We start from the raw sequence: 21,225 nt of genomic DNA, 5'->3' as shown, positions 1-21,225 counted from the left end.
AATAGTATTACAAGATTGTTGTTGACTCAGAGCTTTTATAAGTTTGTATTAGTTTCATTTGGACAACTTAAAGATGGTGTTGTGCCAAACATTTTCAACTTTCCAGCTCATCTTCAAAGGGCATGTGTATCATTGAAATTTAATCACATATTGATATACCAATCTTATACACTGTGAATTGTTGTTGGTCACTTTTGTTTTTGTTTCTGCAGGTTATATAATGTGTAAGCAGGAGGAGAAGATCTTCCATCCCCGTTTGCTGACATTCCTGCACTAGTACATGACCACAGCTACCTTCCTGTCCACTTTGATGGCCTTGTGGACAACGCTCTCTTGTACATTATACAGAAGCTCAATAAAACCGTCCTTTTCAAAGGGCATTAGCCAAGCTATGTTTTTTGGGTCATTTTTTAAATCTCTGTCTTCCATGTGTATACCATCACAGTGGTGTAGGTGGGGATTTCAACATGCTACATCTATATATACTTGAGAAGGGGACTATTGTACCAATTTTAATAGCAAATAAATGTCACTTTTATAATGGTTTAAAAATAGGAACTTTTGTGTAATTACCCCTGATATATAATCCGAATAGTCTACATGAAACTTCAAAGTGTTACCTTTAATTTGAAACCTGGATTATGCTGCTACACCAAGAGGATGCCACACAATAAGCGTTTTCTGTCAGTATTCCATATTTTATTATAACAATAAAATTCATATTATAAAAGTATGTATGTAAATATAAATAAATTAGGACTGTGAAATAATTAATCGCACCCAAATAAGTGTTTATTTATATATATATGTATATATATATATATACATATTAATATATATATATACATATTAAAATATATATATATATAAATATGTATATATACATATTTATATATATATATATATATATATATATATATATATACATATTTATATATATATATATATATATATATATATATATATACACATATTTATATATATATATATATATATATATATATATATATATATATACACATATTTACATATATATAGATATCTATAGATATATCTATATATCCTGTTGCCATTCAGTACACTGAGTTTTAATAGCATATATTGATTTAACATAAATACCTTGTGCATGTGTATATTTATTGCACCTGTATGTTCTATTCAATGTTCTTTTCATATGAAATTCCATGGTTATACTTATTCATAAGTGTTCAGTATCATAACTACATGTCTGACTTTTGTTTAACAAACCAAACAGTTTGAGAATCGTTAGACAATTGAGGAAGTTATGGTTATTTCAGTACATGCGCCTTTAAAACACAATGTTACGAATGAGCGAGCTGCCTGTGGCAAGATGGCCGCCACGTGCGGACGTCGACCCCCATTGGCCAGCAGCGCGGACGAGACATCTAGCCTTTATTATGGATATCTATGGTCTGAGCTGCATCTCCCCATCCCTCTCGCGGCTTTTTCAAATCACGCGTCTTTTTCAAATCACGCGAGAATGTGTACAAAACAAAAAAAATGGCGCCGGCTAATGTCGGTGATTTTAAAGTAATTTTGAGTGATAAATAATTTTTTTTTTGCGATCACTGCACTTGCCCGGCGGGCAAATGCAATGAAATTTGTACTCTCATTACTATATTGAGATACTATCTCATTATAATGAGATACTATGTCATTTATTTATTTATTTTTATTTATTTTTCATTTTATTTCTTTATTTTATTTTTTTTACAGAGTGACGGAGACGGGCTTCCACAGACGTCGTAAAAACAGAATTTGTGAGAAGAATATGTTTTTTTGTTTTTTTAGCATGCCTGTCCTGATCCATACTCCTCACTGCTAGGTGGCGGTCTTGCACCGAATAGTTGTTTACCAACCGCCATTTAAATTAAGAAGAAGCGTCGTTTTCCAGACACCATCACAGGCAGCAGTTGTTCGTGGCCTAAACCAAGAAATACATACGAAAAAGGTAGTTATAGCAGTTATTTTTCTGAATAAAATATTATCAAAACGTGCATTGAGTCGGCACACCATTGCAGTCGATAAATATCGATGAGAAGGTGGTCTGATGTTAGCATTTCTATGACGCTATTGTTAAGTAGCTAACATCCAATGCTAACCTGCTCAGGGAATTAATACACGGGATATCCATTTTACAAGAACAAACGAGGGCACATATGAGATAAATATTATAAAGCATAGTATTGCGAGTTTGGTCTCGTAAAGAATGTATTCGTTGCTCTCGGAAGTAGTTCGCCATTTCTTTATAACCGTAAAAACCGGAGTTGGCGCTGAGGCAGACCTGAGCTAGCCTGCTAGCTTACGGCGGATGTTTCATTAGCAAAGTAAAACGCGAGATATTCTTTGGACGTATAACACAATAAGCCACATTTACACTAATTTATATAGATCTATGGCTTCTGCATGATTATGTAGGCCTAATGTAAACGTTTGTTCAATTTTTCACTGAAAAAAAACAAAAAAAAACATCCGAGATTTTACGGAAATAGTTTGGATTTAAACGTTATCAACGCCAGATTGTATTCATTTTATTTAACGTTTTGTGATTCAATTATGCAGTGTGCCGAGTATTTGTTATATATACCTTTTCTTTGTGAAAAGGCATATATGACAAAAAGGCCGGGTTTCAGGTTGGAATTAATGTGTTTACGGTAATCTGGATTATGCCAGATTCCCATTTATAAAGTACCGTAAAACCTGTTGTGGTCGAACGAATTAACACATTATGTTATTTTTAAGAATTGTAACATTGTTTAAACCTTCTATGGGTGTAAGTATTTTCGTTTAAACTGCAACTTTCACCTCTTTTGTAAGATTCAACTATGTATCGGCATCATTCTCAGCATTAAAAACTTGGTAAAGGGTAAACTTAATGGTGGAAGCTAAAATTGCTTTTACATACATGTTCTTTTCTGTGTCAGTTTTCACTCATTTGTAGAGTTATTATGGACAAAAAAGAACGTTTGAAGTTACTCTTCTCTTTTATCCTGGATCTAGATATTTGGATCTTCATACTAGAGGATAACTGAATCCAACTGGGTTCAAATTAAGGTATGCAAGGGACTTACCCTAAAAACCCTAAACCAAAACATATTTTGACTTGTTACTTTTGTTTTCCCCATTTTATTTCAGAATTGTTTTACAAATTGACTATAGATATCTTTCAAAGCTTCTTCCCTATGGAATCTGAGAAAAAAGCCTTCACCTACGAATCTCATCGTCCGAATTTTGAATATTTCAGTCGACCTTCGCCCTTTTATTCCATTTTACGAACACCGTTTTTCCTCTGCAGCTGTCTTATAATTTTTTGAGAAGAGGATGTTTTCTTCACGGATTTCATGTCATTTTTTGCAAAACCCAGTCGCTGTATCATTGCAGTAAAACGCCGAAAGTTTTAAAAAGCCCAATCTATATTTCTAGAAACTGCAACAGCTTAATTTGACCTCTATGCAAAACATCACATTACAAAAATTACAAAAAAATACATTACAAAAAACATCACTCAAAAATAGAAGGGGAAAATTAACAGTAATAGAGATAATGCGTATAAACAATCTCATAACGGCAGCAATATCTCTTTATAGTTAAGTATTACTCTGTTATACATTTGGTCAATTAGTATCTGAGTTCAGCTTTACTATAACTTCTCTTTCTGCACGTCTGAAAGGGACATTTACCTATAAGTAAATCAGAAATGAACAGCTTAAGTTTAGAGTATTCTTCAAAAATTTTGGCATCCCACCATGAACATCTGTTTTGTATGAATTATTCCCCATAAAGAATTTTTTTGTGCTATAACTATAGAATTTTTTTTATATCAAGGTCCTATAAAATGAAAGTCAATTGTTGCTTCTGAAGAACATAAACTTAAGGAAAATTAATTTCGAAATCTGTCTCTCCAGCGATTTGTTTGAAGGCCTGCATTGTACGACCCGCATTTGTTTGTCGCGTCCGCCAAAATTTCATTTCAGTTAGAAGCAAAATCGAGATTTAAGAAAACCGCCATTAATTTCTTGCAAGAAATGTTTTAAAATTTCTTCCAAACCAAAAGTCCTTTCAGTCCACATTTGAATTTGATTTGCATGATCTGTTGTGAATTTGATCTACATCTGCAACCCCTTTTTTTTTTCTTAAGGAACTTGATCTCTTTTCTTACTCACTGACATGTTTCAGGTTTGAAGACACTTTAAAGACAATTATTTCCAAACAAAGTCGACCCGTTCAACCATTTGAGGTGCACGAAGAAAAAAAAAACCCACATCAAGATCTAGCCATGTCTCGCAGAAGAAGCCGCAGCTCATCGCCGGTGCGATATTCACGCACCTGCAGCAGTAAAGATCCAAAGGATTTGAAGAGAAGAATTTTTGTTGGGAATTTGCCAACATCTGACATGACAAACAAGGATTTGGAAGAGCTTTTCGCTCCATATGGGAAGATAGTCGGTTAGTAAACCTACATGCGTTACTCGACAATTTTTACATGTGACGGTTGATATCAGAAAACCTGTCTCAGAATTTTACAGCCGTTGGCTGTTGTTTAAGTATCTGACACTATCGTAAACATTATTTTCTGTTTCTACTAAAAGTTTTAAAATTTGACCTGGATAGCCGATTTTGTGCCACTTAAAATATTCCTTTTCCAGGCGTGTCCTTGTTACGAGGTTATGGATTTGTTCAATTTGAGCGCCTTGAGGATGCTGAATCTGCGAGAACAGCTCAAAAAGGCCGAATTTATAAAGGGTACAAACTAGGTAAGCTTTAACCGCACAGAGTTTGAATTAATGATCGAGCCGTCCATATTTTTCTTATATTGAATCGCAAAATTATCATTTGACATAAGATCATCTTATTATTTCAAATGATGCCAAAATATTTAATCAACAAAATTTTGTGAAACTCTCCTGTTAAAAATGTCAAAACAGATGCAATCATTTGGAAGATTTTAGACCAAAATGCAGCATTTTCTTTATTCATTCCTTTAAAATCCTTTTATTAACAGTTGCCAAAACCCAATCAGCCTGGGTTAACTTTGAACATTTAATGAATTTAGTTTTTTTTTACAGACTACAGACACAGCCTGATTTTATTTTAACACCTTAACACTGGGTCTCGGCTACAGCCGTTTGGCTCTTTCACTATTGCGTGTTCATGAATTAACATAATTTCCAATTTGACTAAAAGTGTAAACCCAGCAGGGTTTGGGTGGCAGCTATAAAGCTGGCAAGTTTTTATTGAAATTTTGTAAGGTCATAGATTTCTAAAATTGGATTTGAATTTAAATTTCTTCTCTGGAAAGCAATTTTATTTATTTAGTTTTTTTAAAGCCTGCACTTTTATTTTGAATTCTTTTCAACTTACATCTAAATTCGCTTGAGGAAACAGCGGAGGTGGGGGTCTGATATACAAATTTGCCGTCTCGGTTTGCTTCGTTGTGAGACTTCACCCAATTTGCATTTTCCAATTTGGATCCTGGCTCTTAAGTTTTCATTTGGACTGGAAAGTGGATGATGCGACCACTCATTTTGCGTGAACAGCATTTAGCTGCTCTACATGTCAATGTTGTGTTCAACGTTTTGGATTCATTTATTTTCAGATGTAAATATGGCAGTGGAGCGACATCAAGCTAAACCTCGTTCCGAGCAGAGCCCTCCTCGAAGGTAAAGTAACGTGAAACGATTGAAGAACTTCCACCGCCTCTCCACTGTCGGTAAAAAAAAAAAAAAAAGCGCATTTAACCTTTTCATCACCTGCAATTTCTCCCAAGGGTTGAGTTCCTCATGGTGGAAGCTACATCACATTTGGATAAGTTTGAAATGGTTTAAATGATTGAAATTAAAAAGTAAAAAATGTCCTGATGTGTTGAAATAAAGAAGAGCGGCACATTTGGTGCATTTTGAAGAAGTGTGTTTGTCTCCAATATTCTTGTATTGCTTTTCAGTAGCAGCATCGTTTTCGTGTGATTTCTACCCGAGTTTATCGTTTTGCTCTTTGAGTAGGTGTTTGTCCTAAGTTTATGTCCCACATGAGCAAGTAGAAATTGCGCTGCTAGAATCTTTATAACTTGTGATACTCGCTTTAAGATTTTAGGGTTTCAAGGAACCCAAAAGAGTTTCTTTGTAAACTCTTCTTAAGGAATAACAACTTTGACATTTCCTTTAAACTGAATAAAGTTTGTCTTGTTGGTCTTTAGAGAACCTGACAAAATATGTACCTTTGTGCGTGCAATAAAAACCTATCTGAAGTAATAGTATTACAAATGTTTAACTTTGCGATGGCAAATTTTAAAGCTTTTCTCAAAAATCTTGTTAGATTAATGATTGAGGTTAAAAACTTTCCAAGACTTGTTGAAAAGGTACAAACTTCGTTTATCTGAACGGTATGGTTGTGGTCGTTATTTGTCATGTCTTACAAGAAGAATCTGGATTAATAGAAGAAAAATGTGTTACTGAAATTCTGCCATCTTTTAACTATCCCTTATACACGAGGGCACCATAGACACGGGCTGCAATAAGAGTCTCAACTCATAACATTGTGTAAAAATGCCACATTTTAATGACATTGATAAAAACATGAAGCAATTCACTGTTTTAAAATAAATCCTATTACCTCAAAGTGTCCCCTTTGTTTTGAAATTTGCCTTACCTCAAAAGTGATGCGTGCTGGTCTTTTTAAAAAAAATTTATTATCTCTACATGATATTTGCAACTTAAAGTGTCTCACAAGTTACCATTTCTGTAAGCGGAAAAGCTCGGGGCCTTCTGATCAACTGGCAGCAATTTATTATTTTACACAGGCACCCTAACAGATTTTATGCTGATGGAATCCTATGATGGAAGAATTGTTGGTCTTAAAATCTTAATTTGACCTTTGTGACGGTACTCGGGCCGCGCTTGAATCATAAAAACTGGACTTGTTTCCTCATAAGAAACGATCCTCTTGGATAGGATCGTATTTCTGTAAAAGGTGAGCTGTGTTGAAATTCCACTTCGGCTCCGCATCAGAGGAACTGTGTGGAAAACATGGATTTTATATGTTACTCAAAATATGTTGGGGATGAGCCATTATTGCTCTGACAGTAATGTTTGGTGGGGAAAAAGGTGACGAAAATCTACTAAATTTATGCATCTTGTTTAGATAAAATAAATCACAAATCTGTTGCCGGTAATATTTTCTATTCTATGTTACTCTAAATGAAACAACTTATGAACTTGAAATTCAAACAGTTTTTTTCTCTCCAAATGTTAAAACTTTGACATGAAATGAACAAATGTTTAAAATTTAAAAATCTCCATTTACGGTAACTTGGTTTTTCCTAGCATTAATTCATAACTTTTTCTTTAGGCTCCAATTTGACAAAGATGGCAGGCCTCGATCGCGTTCACCTGTCTATGGGCGCGACTCAAGGGAGCCTCGGGACCTTCGTGATGCGAGGGACTCTGCCAGGGAGCCCAGGCCAGGCAGCCTCTCTCGCGACCCTGAATATCGGATCCGCTCCCATAGCAGAGACAAAGACGGCAGGGCTGATTCCAGGGATCCTGCTTTTAGGTGACTTTTCGACTGTTAGATACAAGCTGACAATTATATCGAGCATTTTTTTAAACATGTGTTTTTTCATTGCAGCAGAGATGATTATGACCGATACTACCGCAGTAGCAGTGCTGCAGAAGAATATTACAGAAGAAAGGAAGAATCCTTTAGGGACCCTTATTTGGACCCCTGGAATGGACGTCGTGAGGCTGTAGGTTAGTAAAGTTATTAGTACATCTATTGCCATTATGTTTCTGTAGCTTGCTCTGGGTTTTTAGTCTTTGTATTTTGGCTGCCTTCATTTAAAGCATTAATTAATATTAAATTACCATCTTTTTTTAATTGGAACCAATCATTAGGTGGAAAACTGTCCTGACAAGGACCATTTAAAATGCAAAGATTCTCTCATACATATATTCTCCCACATGTTTTTGGCAGCTATCTTAGATTTAGTCTTAGTTGTCTTCAGGACAAAAACTATTAGTTTTAGTCAGATTTCAGTCATTACAATATTTGATAGTTTTAGTCGACTAAACCTCAAAAAAGGTTTTAGTCTAGTTAGTTTTAGATGGTTTTATGCTGCATAAAAAAAAAACAGCTAACCTTTACAATTTCTAATAACTATCACATTTTTTACCAGACTGAGAGCTCTTTCCTAGATACTACAATTGTTGGATATATAATGCTGCCATGCAGTTTATCATTGCTGTCGGGCAGAAAACTTATTTCTAAAATGTAGATTAACTTTCTTTATGAATTAATGTCCTACTTTATAAAAAAAAAGTGTCTCATTAAAAACTGTGAAAATAGCAGATCTCGTTCAGCACATCATATTGGTTAATATAGCAGACAAACAAGCTCACAAAATGTACAATAAAGGAATGGTTTTAGACATACAAGGCAGGTGATTCGAATACTTATTGGCAGCTGTATCATACATATAAATAGTTTTTAAAAAAAATCTTATTTTGTGATTACTGGATTTTTTTTTATGTCTCTCGTGGTTACGGAAGAGGATAAGGGCCACTGAAAAAAATACATTTTTTTTTAAACTGATTAAGTATTTCAATTTAATATGGGAATAAAGTTTGAATTCTGACTTTTTGCTAAGAATTCTGACTTTTCGCTCAGAATTAGGGGAGTTTTTACATGTCTGAGGGGTCCCAGGTGATGGTATTTCATTAATGAAAGAGCAGAAGGTGATTAAAACAAGAGAGCTAGCTTATTCTGTAAAACAGACATGGCTACGGCTTGATGCCAAGATGTTTGTTAGCTGTAAGCATTTAGTCAGAATTCTTAGAAAAAGTCAGAAAACGGTTCAAATACTTATTTTCCTCACCATGAGAGTGGCAGCATGATTTATAGCTTATATAGCCCCCATAAAAAGCTGTATATGGGTTTAATTTTCTAAAATGCTTGACCTGTAGCTTAAAGCTTTACATTTTAAATACTTACCATCATCCCACCCTCTGCCTAACAGTAGATGATCGCATTCGGCCAGAGGAGCAACGACGTAATGAGCTGTATCGACATTACTTCGAAGAACTTCAACGGCGCTACGATGCGGACCGCCCCGTCGACTGCTCTGTGATTGTTGTAAACAAGGCTCAGAAGCAAGTTCTCTCCCCGTTCTTTGCAACATTAAATAGTTCTCTATTAATGTTTACCCTCATGTTGGATGTTTTCATTTGCTCCCACATTTTGTTCATGTGTTTCTTTTTCATGTGAAATAACAGTAGGGAGTATGCAGAGACGGTGGGACGGAAAATCCGTGATCTGGGAATGGTTGTGGATCTAATCTTCCTGAACACAGAGGTTTCTCTTACCCAGGCTCTAGAGGACGTAGGCCAAGCCAGAACTCCCTTCGCCATCATCATTACTCAGCAGCATCAGATGCACCGATCTTGCACTGTGAACATCCTGTTTGGTACACCTCAAGGTAACTCCATTCAGCAGTGCAATCCTTTTGGTTGAATCAGCCCAAAAAAAGGTGTTTTCAATGTCTAATTCCTGCCTTTCTGTCTTGCATGTTTCTATAGAACATCGGAACATGCCAATGCAAGATGCTATGGTACTGGTCGCCCACAACTACGACACCTACAAAGTGGAGAACCGTGACAAAGAACGAGAGGAAATTGCGAGAAAGGCTGCCAAGATGGCGGATGATGTGTTACTGCGGGAACCTGACAGAGAGGGCCATCCCATTTCAGTGCTCACTTCCATCACACTGCTTTCTGAAAACAGGTATCGGCTTTGATATGATTCAGCTGGCAGCGAAGGATAAGAGGCTTCTAAGAATGTGACGTATCAGTAACCTTTCGATTATGTTCCATGTAGATTTTTAACCCCAGAGGAGTTGGACACGCTCATTGTCTACCTGAAGGATAAGAGAGCCCATCTTGTAAGAACTCCAAAAGATCCTCTTACAGGTAACTCTCTACAGGGCTAGTTATGATGGAATACCGCTGCAGTATTTCTATAGATTTAAAAACTACTTAAAGGCTATTTATAACACAAAATCTTAATTGTCAACCAGCAGCTCATCCATCTTCTGCAGTGTCGCATCATGATGTTCTACCACCAGCTGCAGGATCTGCTTCATCTTCACTCCCCACTTCCCAGCCAAGCCACCTGGCGGCCGGTCCCAGCGCCTCGTCAAACCCGAGTCATCAGCAGGAGCTGCAGGCTAAAATCCTTAGCCTGTTCAACAGCACCTCTAACCCCATGTCAGGACCCTCTGGCATTTCTCAGAGTGTCTCTCAGTCACATTCTTATGGCTCTCTTGGCCCTTCCCCAAATCCATCCCGTGCACCAATGCCTTCAGGGGGATCCCAGGGTTACGGTATCCCACTGGGGCGCTTACCCCCTGCCAGTGCTGCTCAGAGACCCCCTGCATCCACCTCGGGTATCAATTTTGACAACCCCAGTGTCCAGAAAGCTTTGGACACTCTGATTCAGAGTGGACCGTCTCTGAAAACCCTGGTGGGGCCTAGTTCTGCTCAGCAGCCCCCTCCACGACCAGCTCCTAGCATGAGCCAAGGCCCCCCCATGTCCATGTATCCTCGTCATTATTGAGAAGCCGTACGAGTTAAATGATCGGTTAGAGGCTAATATACTGCAACCATTTCTGTGATAGATTCTCTTGTGATGTGTTGGTAATCCCAGAGGATGTTTTGTAAAGGTTTTATATTCGTCCTTGATTTTGTGTTGTTAAATTTGGATGCTTACGTTAGATCAAATACTCTTCAGTTTGCCTGAAATATTTTACTGAAACTTTTACTGCGTGTGGCTGAAAAACAAGTTATAGAAATACGTTTCTGTTTGTGGTTGACATGGTTTTCTGCCCTGACCTGAGGATATTTTATAGTTTTGGATTGTGCTGATTAATGTGTACTTTTGTTTTCAGTGTCAAAACAACAAGATTAAAAACTTGAGTCACATTCTGTAGTAAAATGATATCGGTTTATTGCATTTTGTGCTGACAAATCTATAAAATGGAACAGGTATTGCCAGAAGCTAGAGAGATAAGCATTGGAAATATGGATAAAACTGCTTTTTCTTTTTTCATGTACTAGGAGTCACAATAGAGAATACATTTTTTTGTAGTTTAGAATATTTAACTTACACTGACACAAAAAATAAACACCTCAACACTAAATCTATCTGATTTTATTTACACATAGTCCCTTCCCACCCATGCCCATAACCACCCCACCCTCAGCAGTTACAAGTGCACGTGTACATACACATACACACCCCCACAGAACCGAAAGGAACACACTACAGCGTTACCGTTAGACTGGGTACAGTGTTAAGGAAAAGTCATGGACAGTTGGAAGTTTTCCATCTGTGAAACAAACACTGATTTGTGTGCCGATTAAATTCATTTACATCCATTTTAATTTCCCAAGCATCCATACAAAACATCCCCTGCAGGCCCAGTGAATTAAAATCAGTCAAATTTGGATAGTGAAAGGTTTCCTCTGTTGCCAAATCCTTCATTTTTTGGTATTCGAGGAATGATTTTCTGGGATATGCGAGTCATGATATTCTAGTCCGAATCAAGACGACTTGCATAGATAATGGAAACAGGCTGGGAGTTAAGAGGACTGTTCCAACTTTCATGGTTGGATGTCCTCTTGCTCGGGCTCCTGTTCCCATTTCCTGTGACAGTCATAGGAACACTCTCCCGAAAAAGTCAAACGTATCCTTTAAAGATTTGGAGAACATTAGAAAAGTATCTGAACTGCAATGGACACAGCAGAAACTGCCTCTCAAGCAGCTTGTATTAAAACAGATCTTGTTTTTGCACATTCATAGCTGAATAACTGTTGCTACACATTATCCAGAGGTCGGTAAACACCTCTTCTCTTGTCTCGATCTAATTCACTGGAAAGCATGTTTTCATACTAGCTGAGGAAAAACTTCAGTGTTTTTTTTTATTTTTCAATAACTGACACAACAGAACCCTGTGGATAAATCTATGATTTTAAAAATAGATTATAATACCCATATTGGATACAACAATAGGCCAGTCCAAATGAAAGAGAAAAAATATACTAGAAATAAACGTTTTTGACTGACACCAACAGAATACTTGTATATCACAAACATCCAATATATTTTCAGCACACTTTGTTCAGGGTAGTTGCATGCATGCACTGAGTAACGCAACATAACTGGATTATGGCTCTGCTTGGACATCAGCTGGAGTTAGTTTTTTTGTTCTTGTCTGACTTAGATTACGTTAAATGAGAGCAGATATTGTTTTTCTTTACTGCATCAGACGTGTTTGTCTGACACCACTGGTGGATGCAACTGTTAGTCGCTTCTCTGTAATGGTCATGGGTTTGTGTCGCCCTAAATGACAACTTCCTATTCTGCCTGGTAACAGATGTGTTTCAGAGCCCTTAATATCCATTTAAGAATGGAGACTGGGTAATGATCACCAGCAGGTGTTTTTTTTTTTTATTCATGCTACAGTTGTGCAGGTGATGGATCTGATCTAAAGCTGTGGATCAGTTGATGGGTAGAGTCATGCTGGGTTTATTTTCAGTCAGCGAAGTCCAAGCAGAGCCAGTACCAGAATTGGAAGCGCAAGTTTTATATTCTTTGATAATTTTTCAGAATTATACTGCAGTCACATTTAAAATACAACGCTGGGGTGGATTTGGTGGCTGTGATGGCGGATAACAAAGGTTTGGGTAGATATGATAAAAGAGGGGGAAGGGGACTCTGGGAGGGTGGATTCAGCTCACAGATTAAGTGACAAGTACAATAAATTATACAGCTGCTTTAAACAAAAAAATGAAATCTGAATAAAATGTGTGCATGCGAAAATGGCAGACAAAATGCTGATGGGAATAAATGATGCAGCAGAAGCTATCAGCCTGTAGTGCACGCTATTGCCACCAGAGGTCCCCCTAATGTCTGCAAAGCTTTTTAATGCTGCAGATTTTAAATGGTTCACAAATAGTGAACTAACCTCAGTGTCTCAAACAAATTCAGGGTGGATACCCAAAATACTTGCTGATAAAAGCTGTAATGATAAGTGATGGCTGACACCTCCTGGAAATGATGCAAAGCAAGCAAACAAATAGGAAAGAAAAATGAAAACATTGCTCATGATCTTACAAAACTCAGACTTTGTCCACAGTGATCGAACAGTGTACAAGAAAAGACAACAATAGTATGTTACAGTGTCTCAGATTTAAGTTATATATGTACAAAAGTGAAATGACCCCTTCTAAGGCCCGTCTATTAGCAAACATGATCTCATATGTTACGTAAAACTACTTGAGAGAGATTGAAATATAACAAGAAAAGTGAACTCATACTTTTTCATCCGTATGTTTTTTTTTTTGCAAACACTTTTTTTTCAAGGCTTAGCCAACCTTTGTTAAAACTGGGTTCTCAAAAATACTGTAACTTTCTAAGAACGTCGGGCCGCCTTCTCTCCAAGTGCTTCACCTTGAACATGTAAGTAATCACCATAGAAAACCACTGAAACAAATATTGCCACATAGTACCATGCAAACAGCAATTATAAAACATTTATAATTCAATAAATAAATTTTCCAGTAAACTTTTCCAATAAACTTCAGATATCTTTTTGAATAAATTTAAAAGGCTCAGATGATGCAGGCGACGCTGTAGACAACCTGAAAATAACTCAAACTCCAGCGAGCCACCCCCTCTTTGTCAGTGACGAGCGTGTTAAAAGAAATCCCTAATGACTTGGCACTCGGTCGTTGAACAATAGAAGCAGAGTGACTTTTTTTCTTTTCATAAATCGCATGTCTAAAGTTTAAAATGTATCAAATACATCAGAAATACCTTTTTTTTTTTAAACATCAAAACTCCAGTTTTGTTTAAATGCACAGAAATCTATTTTCACCTTAAGTTGCATCACTTATTTGAGGGCTAAAGTATAATAATCATAAACAGTACTGAAAAGGGGAGGAAAAATAGGTGGGTGGTTTCCTCTCACTTATGTAATATTGCATCGAGATATTCATCATAGTATTTCTATTAAAACAGAACCCTGTCCAGAGGTCACAGGCCAAAAGTATACAGGTACGGCCTTGTGTTGTACGATAACCACCAGCAGCACTGATATGTATGTCTATACCCTTTTTCACGTCGTCTTTAGAGTTGTTTCATCTCTATTTACAGTACAAATAAATCTATAGATACTAGCAGCATTCACAACATATGATCAGACATTCAAGCAACACTAAAAACGTTAAATAACATTTTTTAAATAGTTCTATAATCTAATTTGTTTTGCTCCCCTATACTATATATATATTTATTTATATATATTCATATATATATATTTATACTATGTATACATACGAATTTATATTTATACTTCTACAAGTGCAAATGACCAAAAATATTTTCTTTTAAGAAAAGAAACGGGAATAATAAAAGTAAAGTGACAGAAGTCCTTGGTCAGAGTGAGATGATTCTGGATTGTACGAGACATACGACATCTACATATACAAAATATCGTGTAAAAAAATAAATAACATGATCACGTGAGTCCAGATTCGCGACTATATTGCACATTCCTGCCAAAATGCACTTTTTCTAATTTTCTCTCGAGTCATTCAGTGGTGGCTAAAGTGGCTCAAATCTTCACTAATTTTAGGGATATAAAATCTGACTGGAAGATCTACTGCATAGAGTTCATACTTGTGGACAAAGTGAATTTTAAAGTTACAGAAACCATTGTCCTCCCGTTTTTATTTTAATCAGGTCCTATGGAGAACTATCCAATAGATGTCCACCATTTCTAGCTTGAATTGAGTGGATGTTTCTGTTTTGTTTCATTTTCTATGGCTGAACATTCATTCTTTAATCGTCTATAGGGCCACTTTCAAATCATAGCATCTTTATTATTGTGTTTTCACTTGTTTTTAGCAAACTTTGTTCCGATTTAGTGGAATTAGATATATTTATCTTCACTATCTCGCTGAAAGATACTTTAATTTGGCACATTAATGTATGAAAATTTGGCAAAACGGATGATATATCTCTGACAATCAAAGTGACAAATATTTTCTTTAGATGAAAAAATAACATTTAGTGATTTTTTTTTTTTTAAAGCATCAAAATCTCGCTTGTCGCACAGTGGTGAAGAGTGCAGGTGCTTTCGTTTGCCATAACTTTTACCATAATGATGGGAGCCGATAAATAGATACAATAAAATAAATAAATATATATATATATATTTTTAAAACTGCATTTTTCAGCGACCTTTCTAAGTGAAGGAGGCTTTTCTCTCCACTTAGAAGCTTTTCAGTTAGTCACAAAAATACTACACTCATACTAAACGCATCAGAGCTTGTACATTATTTACAGTGGATCACACACGGGGCCGAGAGGTGCTGGAGACAATAACCTCCTCCTCTGGGTGGTGGTGGTGGAGGGGGGGTTTGTAACCATCTCCCCACTTTGCTGGCACCCCAGCCTTCTGCTAGGAGACTATTCACAGTTTAATTACGTGTCAATCTCAACAAACTAGCCTTGGATTTAGTATTTGTTGTTGTTTTTGGCACAAACAGTGGCCTAAGAGATAAAGAGCCACTTAGAAATAAGAAGGAAGAAGGGGGGGGGGGGGGGGGGGCAGAGTGACTACAGTAACAAAATACACAGTGGTTGAGTATGTCATGCCAAAGAGTGAGCAGGTTAAAGATAAGACTGCAGAGTAGACCCACTTTTCAGTCTCTTGGGTTAAGGTGAGTTTCATAGTTCATCCTTCCCAGCCGTACTCTCCTTTGTCCTCCAGCCGGCGGTCCTCACTGTGACTGCAGAGTCCATCATGAAAACTCACACCCGAGACAACAGCCTGCGGGGAAAGTACATCCTCCACAAGGGAACTAAAGAGATCTAATCCTACAGTCAGGCCCATTTTGGCCAGATAACGTTTGTGCCGTTCAGAGGCCATGCCTGTCCCACTCTTGTGTTTACAAAAACCAAAAAGAATAGAAAAACACAGAGATTGAAACAATAAGACTTATACATGCAGCGGTTTTCACACTTCAGCGAAGAACCCACACTCACCAACACCTCATCCCGACTGAGTTACGGTGGATTATAACAGGATTTCAACCAGTCGAGAAAGGTTAAATTTTTCTATTGAGTTTGCATTAGGAAGGTTCTGGATTCACTTGTCTGATGTGGATAGGGCAGAGGGAGAGGCGCTGAAGCTGAGCGGGGCTATTTGTTGGTGGTGAGAGCACTACAGCACAGAAACAAACAGAACCTCATAATGAAGCCGTACTGATGAAGAGGTGAGAGTACGGCAGAGATGGGACAGAGGGAGGGGATTATAGAGCAGGGGAGGGGGCTGCTCTTTCAGGAATAGATGGTGATGACCTCACGGCCGCCTCCACGGACCAGAAGGACCCTGTTTAGACCTTCGGTAAGGACCTCAAGGAACTCCATGTCTGTTAGGGCACAGTTAAAGATGTAACTAGAGAGAAATGGTCTTTTCCAGAAGTGGCTTTATGTAATTGTATCTTATTCCAAATCTTTTGCGGATTAATGTTTCAACATCTAAATTTTAACATGTAAATTTGTTTGAAAACTTGACCTTATTGGCCCAGAGAAACTGTTAGAAAAAACATGCATTCTGTATAAAGAGAAATAGGATGGATTTTTGTCATGGTCTAAAGTACACTAACAAGAGATAAAGGGGCTCCGCTCGATAAGAGTTCTAAAAATGTTCATACTGTAGTCCCAACCCATGTTTAATATGATGACAGATATAACAATGATGACAGTAAAGAATAAAAGTGTTTTATTTAAATTATATTCTCCATTATCAAATGGCTTCCTTTTGTTAATTTATGAATGACTATAACTTACCCAAACAGATCAATTTCAGTAACATTCAGATCTGACTTCTGCCACAGCGGTAGAATAAAGAAATCATTCAAATAGAAGCTGTCTCAACAAACTAGAAGCTCCTGTCTCTATTTAAGCTGCCTACTAACAGTCATCAGGCTAGATTAATACTCTGGAGCCGGTGGAGAGAGTGGGCCAGCGTTACCTTAGTGTTTCTGATTTCCTTGTCTGCCTCTCAACCACTGAGCCTGCCTGTTCCTGCTCTGATTTTTTTTTTTTTTGTCTGACCTGGCTTCAGACTCCTGGATCTCTAAACCTGGCTGTTCTTGTTCTGATCGGTTTGCCTGACCTGTCTTTGGACTATTACTAGTTTTCCGGAGCTGCAGCATCTGGGACACTCAGGGCGGTGCCCGCCGCATCTTGTTGGCAGCCCAGCGGCTGGATCCTACCTTGTTCTCTGGGCACGGACTAAACTGTTAATCTAGGTTAGTGACTAACACATTCATAATCATCCTCCATCAGCTTATCGTGGTCACCTGCCTTAGACACCCTAGCTGCTGCTACTGGAGATCTGTTGATTTATAATAAACACTTTTTTAAAGGTACACTATGCAACCGGTGTTGATTTTCCAGCGAGGCTCCCCCCAGAGGGCGAAAGTAAAAGTGCTCTGTCATAAATATGCACAGCTGTTCTCCTGGTTTCTCCGTCAAGCCAGGCGCGGTTGTTTTGAGCTTAGCAGACAGGCGAACGCAACGAATGACTAATGCTGCGTTCACACCGCAGCTGGCGTGACAGAAGCAGCGAGTTTACATGCAAAGTCAATGGTTGACGCGCGTCAAGGCGCAGCAAAAGGTCCCGCGGCGCGTTTTGAGCAGCAGGCGCAGCGCGTCTGAGCAGCTGAAGCAGCGCGTCGGGCGCGTTTAACGCATGGAGAGAGACACAGCGCTGATGATCACTCCTCTTAAACAGTTTATTGATGCCTAAATTAACTTAAAATGCAGAAATCTGCCGGCAGAATATGCAGTTTGGATTATTTAGATGAAAAACACCTACCAGCTGCCGCGGTGAACCGCGAGGAGGCGACCCGGCCAGAGGCTGCTGATGAAGGGATCCCTACTGTCGGCGCACCGCTGGTATGTGGGGGTCTGAGCGGCTCCGACAGAAAAAATATTGAAGGCAGGATAATAATCTGAATGAACTGACGGCACCGATTATGTTTTCAGGTGTATTTTCTCATTTAAACACATATTAAAACTACTTTATTCCCACTGATCACAGCAAATATAGCTGCAAGGCAGAGAAAGGATAGAGTAGCTCCGCCCAACGCGCGTCAGACATACTTTTGCACCGCGCAGCCGGAGCAGCAAAGCTGCTTCAGCCGCGCGTCAGAACTAACAGGTACAAGCAGCAAAAATGAAGCAGCAGACGCGATTTTGCTGCGTCCGATGTGAACGTAGCATAACTGCGCAAAGATCACCACTGTGCTAGCAACGAGAATGCTTTTAACTGGGGGGTGTAGCAGTTCTCGCCGTAAAGCAAGACTGACTCTCGTGAGACTTCTGAGCCTGTGGGTGCGGGTCGGTGCTCCTGCAGTTGCAAGTGCAGTATTTCCCCCACAGACCACCAGGGCGGCCGAGAATACCTTTGTTCAACCTGAAATGAATCATTTAATCATCCATAACGTTATGGAACACATTAATTAACTGAAAAATGTTGCATAGTGTGCCTTTAATAATCCCACCGCCAGTCTTGCCTTGAATACTGGGTCCTCTGTTCTGAGTCGTGATACAAAGTCCTTTCAATATCAGAACCTTTTTTTAAACTTACGCACTAAATCAGTAAATGGGTCATATATTGAAGCTTAAAAGTATGATGCTCTCGCTTCAAATGACTTTAAAGCGTACTTATATAGAACAACAAAAACAGGAAAGATTAATTTTAACTCACTACTTTGAGCTCTGTTAGCACTTCACTGGAAGCTGCTGGTGCTGCGGTGCATGCTGGGGGACGGCTGTGAATCTTAAAGACAGAAAAGTCTGCTCTGACGCATACTCAGTAAAGAGGGAGGGGCAAAAACAACATCCGGGGACTTTGTCCCTTCTCGGTCTTGTGTTCTTGTGAGTTGGAGCAGTGCTGGGGCTGAGGCTGATGATCTTTCACGAGCATACAAGCACATGAGAATGCATAAGTACACATATTGAGAAATGGCCAGTATCTGAAGTTGACTGTTTCCTGCTAGTGTAGCCTAGATGTTCTATTACTGAATCCACCTGAATCTGTGGAGTAAAAGTAACTGGTTGTTGGTCGCCCCATATCAATCTGAATAAAAAAAGGTTAATATAGGTTTTCAAGGTTTGTTAAAACACCAGTAATTCTTTTTGATCTAATTATTAAAGTACCCAAATTGGCTCCACTTCTTGTGTTATAATCAGGGGCGATGAAATGGTCTCAGGTTTCACTTTAGAGACCCGTGTTGGAGTCTCCTTTGGTTCTGCCCAATAAAGGATACAGTTCTCGTCACCTGTCCGGTTCTTGGGTGGCCCTGGCATGTTCAGGAGGACTAGTTTGGCCTCTGAGGACTTCTTAAGAATGACTTCATTCAGCCGGAGCGCTGTGTGCATACGCCTCAAGTTAGACTGGTTCCTAAGAGGAGACATAGTGTGAGAGGAAACCAAACTGAAAATGAATCATGGGATGCTCAGAGGTGATGACAAATGCACATTCACACTTATTTCCATAACATCCTCATCTTATCATTTGCCTGACTTGATCAGTATGAGAGGTGGGTTGATGAAATGAGGATCACGTGGACTTCAGTACTTACAGGTTCTCCCACTCTCTGCAGCATCACGAGAAGAGAAATAAAAAAGTTGATTGCACTCAAAAACAAACTCAACAGGTGTCCAAGGAGAACTCTTTGGGAATGCTTTCTAAATAAAACTACATGAAAGGGTTCGCTGACACTAATAGTTGGTTGAGCATTGCAGAGCACTCACGGCTTCATGTTGAAGATGTCTTTGATGTCCTCTTGTGTGGTCCCTCCACGAGGCTTGGCTGCCTCTCTGTCACACTTCTCCGTCCAGGTCCTCTGGATCTGCTCCCCGGGACTCTGTGCCTCCTCGGCAGGCGTCAGTGTGGTGGACGGGGTGGCAGGGCTGGCTGGGGTGGTGTTGTCATGGATGAGCTGGACCTGAGGAGGGGGGGACACAGGGGAAGACTTTGACTATAAGACGGGAGGAAAAAGAGGAGGGATGTGGATTTATGTACACGTTAAAATATGGAAATTCGACAGAGCCATGGTAGAAGTGGAAATGTTGGAATGCAGGTAAAGTTACAGAAAGCAACAGTGTTAGGAAGGATAGAATAGGAAGGAGAAAGAGGATTAAAAAGGTTTGTTTATTGTTATTCAGTTCATTACCTGTTTGTTGGAGCATGCAGGCTCTTTATAAAATAAAAAAGGGTGTCTGGGATAAATATTAGATCAGATTAAAAGAAAACAAAGCATTTCCACTGATGTAATGAACCAAAATGTCAGGTTATTCTTGTTTGCTTAATCATGCTCCTGGCATTAAGTCTATAGTACCTGCAACTTTACATTATTGATAATAAACAAATGCTTTTATCTGTGTTTCCTTTTTACTATTCTATTCATGATGTTGTACAAAGGATTAGTGGTTTTCCCACTTGAGTTTCTGTGACCACACAGGTGAATGTGACTCTAAAACCAAGTCAGACAAGCTCCCTGGTTAAAACAGATCCCACCTCCTCTTCAGGCTTCTCCTCTTTGCTGGTGGCGGGCGGTTCCTCGGTCACGCTCAGCTGGGTGGTCACAGCGGCCGGGTTCTTACGGCGGATGGATCCACGGGACGAGTCAGTGATGCTCTGGATCTGTGAAGAAACAAATAAAAGACAGAAAAGAGGTGTGATAAATGGAGATGCCCTTTTCCTTTGTTTTCATTATTACACTAATGAGGTGCACCACACAACTGCGTTTCATTACATGTATAATATCTAACAGCTTGTTTCTGGATGACCTTATTAGTTGTTTATTGCTGTAGAGACCTTTTGTGGACCGATGCAATCTACTACATTTTTGAATTCATTTAGATCTGCAGGCATTTGGTTATATGAGTCCCCACATGGTAGCGTCTGGATTTATTCTGTTTACAGACACTTTGTTTTTAGATTAGCTGTTTTTGGAATCAGCTGGTGAGCATAAAACCTCACATTTGGCTTTAAAATTGGTAAACAGAGGAGTTCATAGTCAATGACTATAAGGTAAATGGGGCCAATCAAAGGATCCCTACTTCATCAGTG

General features: G+C 38.6%; 2 protein-coding genes across 11 annotated transcripts in view; one reads left to right on the top strand and one right to left on the bottom strand.

Annotated features, from left to right (window-relative positions):
• The first annotated feature begins 1,851 nt into the window (after nucleotides 1-1,851).
• ncoa5 (nuclear receptor coactivator 5) lies at nucleotides 1,852-11,006 on the top strand. Of its 8 annotated transcripts, none has more exons than XM_038270260.1 (12): nucleotides 1,852-1,972; nucleotides 3,022-3,075; nucleotides 4,198-4,466; nucleotides 4,667-4,774; nucleotides 5,617-5,680; nucleotides 7,365-7,568; nucleotides 7,647-7,765; nucleotides 9,034-9,163; nucleotides 9,287-9,489; nucleotides 9,590-9,794; nucleotides 9,888-9,979; nucleotides 10,087-11,006. In XM_038270260.1, exons 3-12 carry the CDS (start codon nucleotides 4,298-4,300, stop codon nucleotides 10,623-10,625), a joined length of 1,833 nt encoding a protein of 610 aa, XP_038126188.1. In that variant the 5' UTR covers nucleotides 1,852-1,972; nucleotides 3,022-3,075; nucleotides 4,198-4,297; the 3' UTR covers nucleotides 10,626-11,006. The 8 variants fall into 8 exon arrangements, with proteins under 8 accessions (XP_038126188.1, XP_038126187.1, XP_038126186.1 ...); XM_038270259.1 differs by having other exon boundaries at nucleotides 1,853-1,972; nucleotides 9,031-9,163; XM_038270258.1 differs by having other exon boundaries at nucleotides 1,853-1,972; nucleotides 7,644-7,765.
• Nucleotides 11,007-15,692: 4,686 nt separating this feature from the next.
• slc12a5a (solute carrier family 12 member 5a) overlaps nucleotides 15,693-21,225 on the bottom strand; it is a 215,841-nt gene continuing 210,308 nt past the window's right edge. For 2 of the 3 annotated variants that reach the window (XM_038270252.1, XM_038270254.1), the window contains exons 22-26: nucleotides 20,671-20,796; nucleotides 19,905-20,131; nucleotides 19,733-19,747; nucleotides 19,418-19,551; nucleotides 15,693-16,507 (exon numbers count right to left, since the gene is read on the bottom strand). In XM_038270252.1, coding sequence (XP_038126180.1) covers nucleotides 16,416-16,507; nucleotides 19,418-19,551; nucleotides 19,733-19,747; nucleotides 19,905-20,131; nucleotides 20,671-20,796 — 594 coding nt within the window. In that variant the 3' untranslated portion in view covers nucleotides 15,693-16,415. The remainder of the gene's footprint in view (nucleotides 16,508-19,417; nucleotides 19,552-19,732; nucleotides 19,748-19,904; nucleotides 20,132-20,670; nucleotides 20,797-21,225) is intronic. The other variant, XM_038270253.1, reaches the window with a different exon arrangement.

Source organism: Cyprinodon tularosa, unplaced genomic scaffold (assembly GCF_016077235.1).
Source record: "Cyprinodon tularosa strain WSP-4 unplaced genomic scaffold, ASM1607723v1 ctg759, whole genome shotgun sequence".
Taxonomy (NCBI): domain Eukaryota; kingdom Metazoa; phylum Chordata; class Actinopteri; order Cyprinodontiformes; family Cyprinodontidae; genus Cyprinodon; species Cyprinodon tularosa.
The sequence above is the reverse complement of the archived record's forward strand: the minus strand, read 5'-3'. Positions and strand labels throughout refer to the sequence as shown.

What these genes read in the sequence shown, in the direction of transcription:
- ncoa5 (XM_038270256.1), top strand. Translation starts at nt 4,298, where the DNA reads ATGTCTCGCAGAAGAAGCCGCAGCTCATCGCCGGTGCGATATTCACGC. An exon ending in TTATAAAGGGTACAAACTAG is followed by an intron (nt 4,775 to 5,616) that starts GTAAGCTTTAAC and finishes ATTTATTTTCAG; the next exon opens with ATGTAAATATGGCAGTGGAG. An exon ending in TCCAAAAGATCCTCTTACAG is followed by an intron (nt 9,980 to 10,086) that starts GTAACTCTCTAC and finishes ATTGTCAACCAG; the next exon opens with CAGCTCATCCATCTTCTGCA.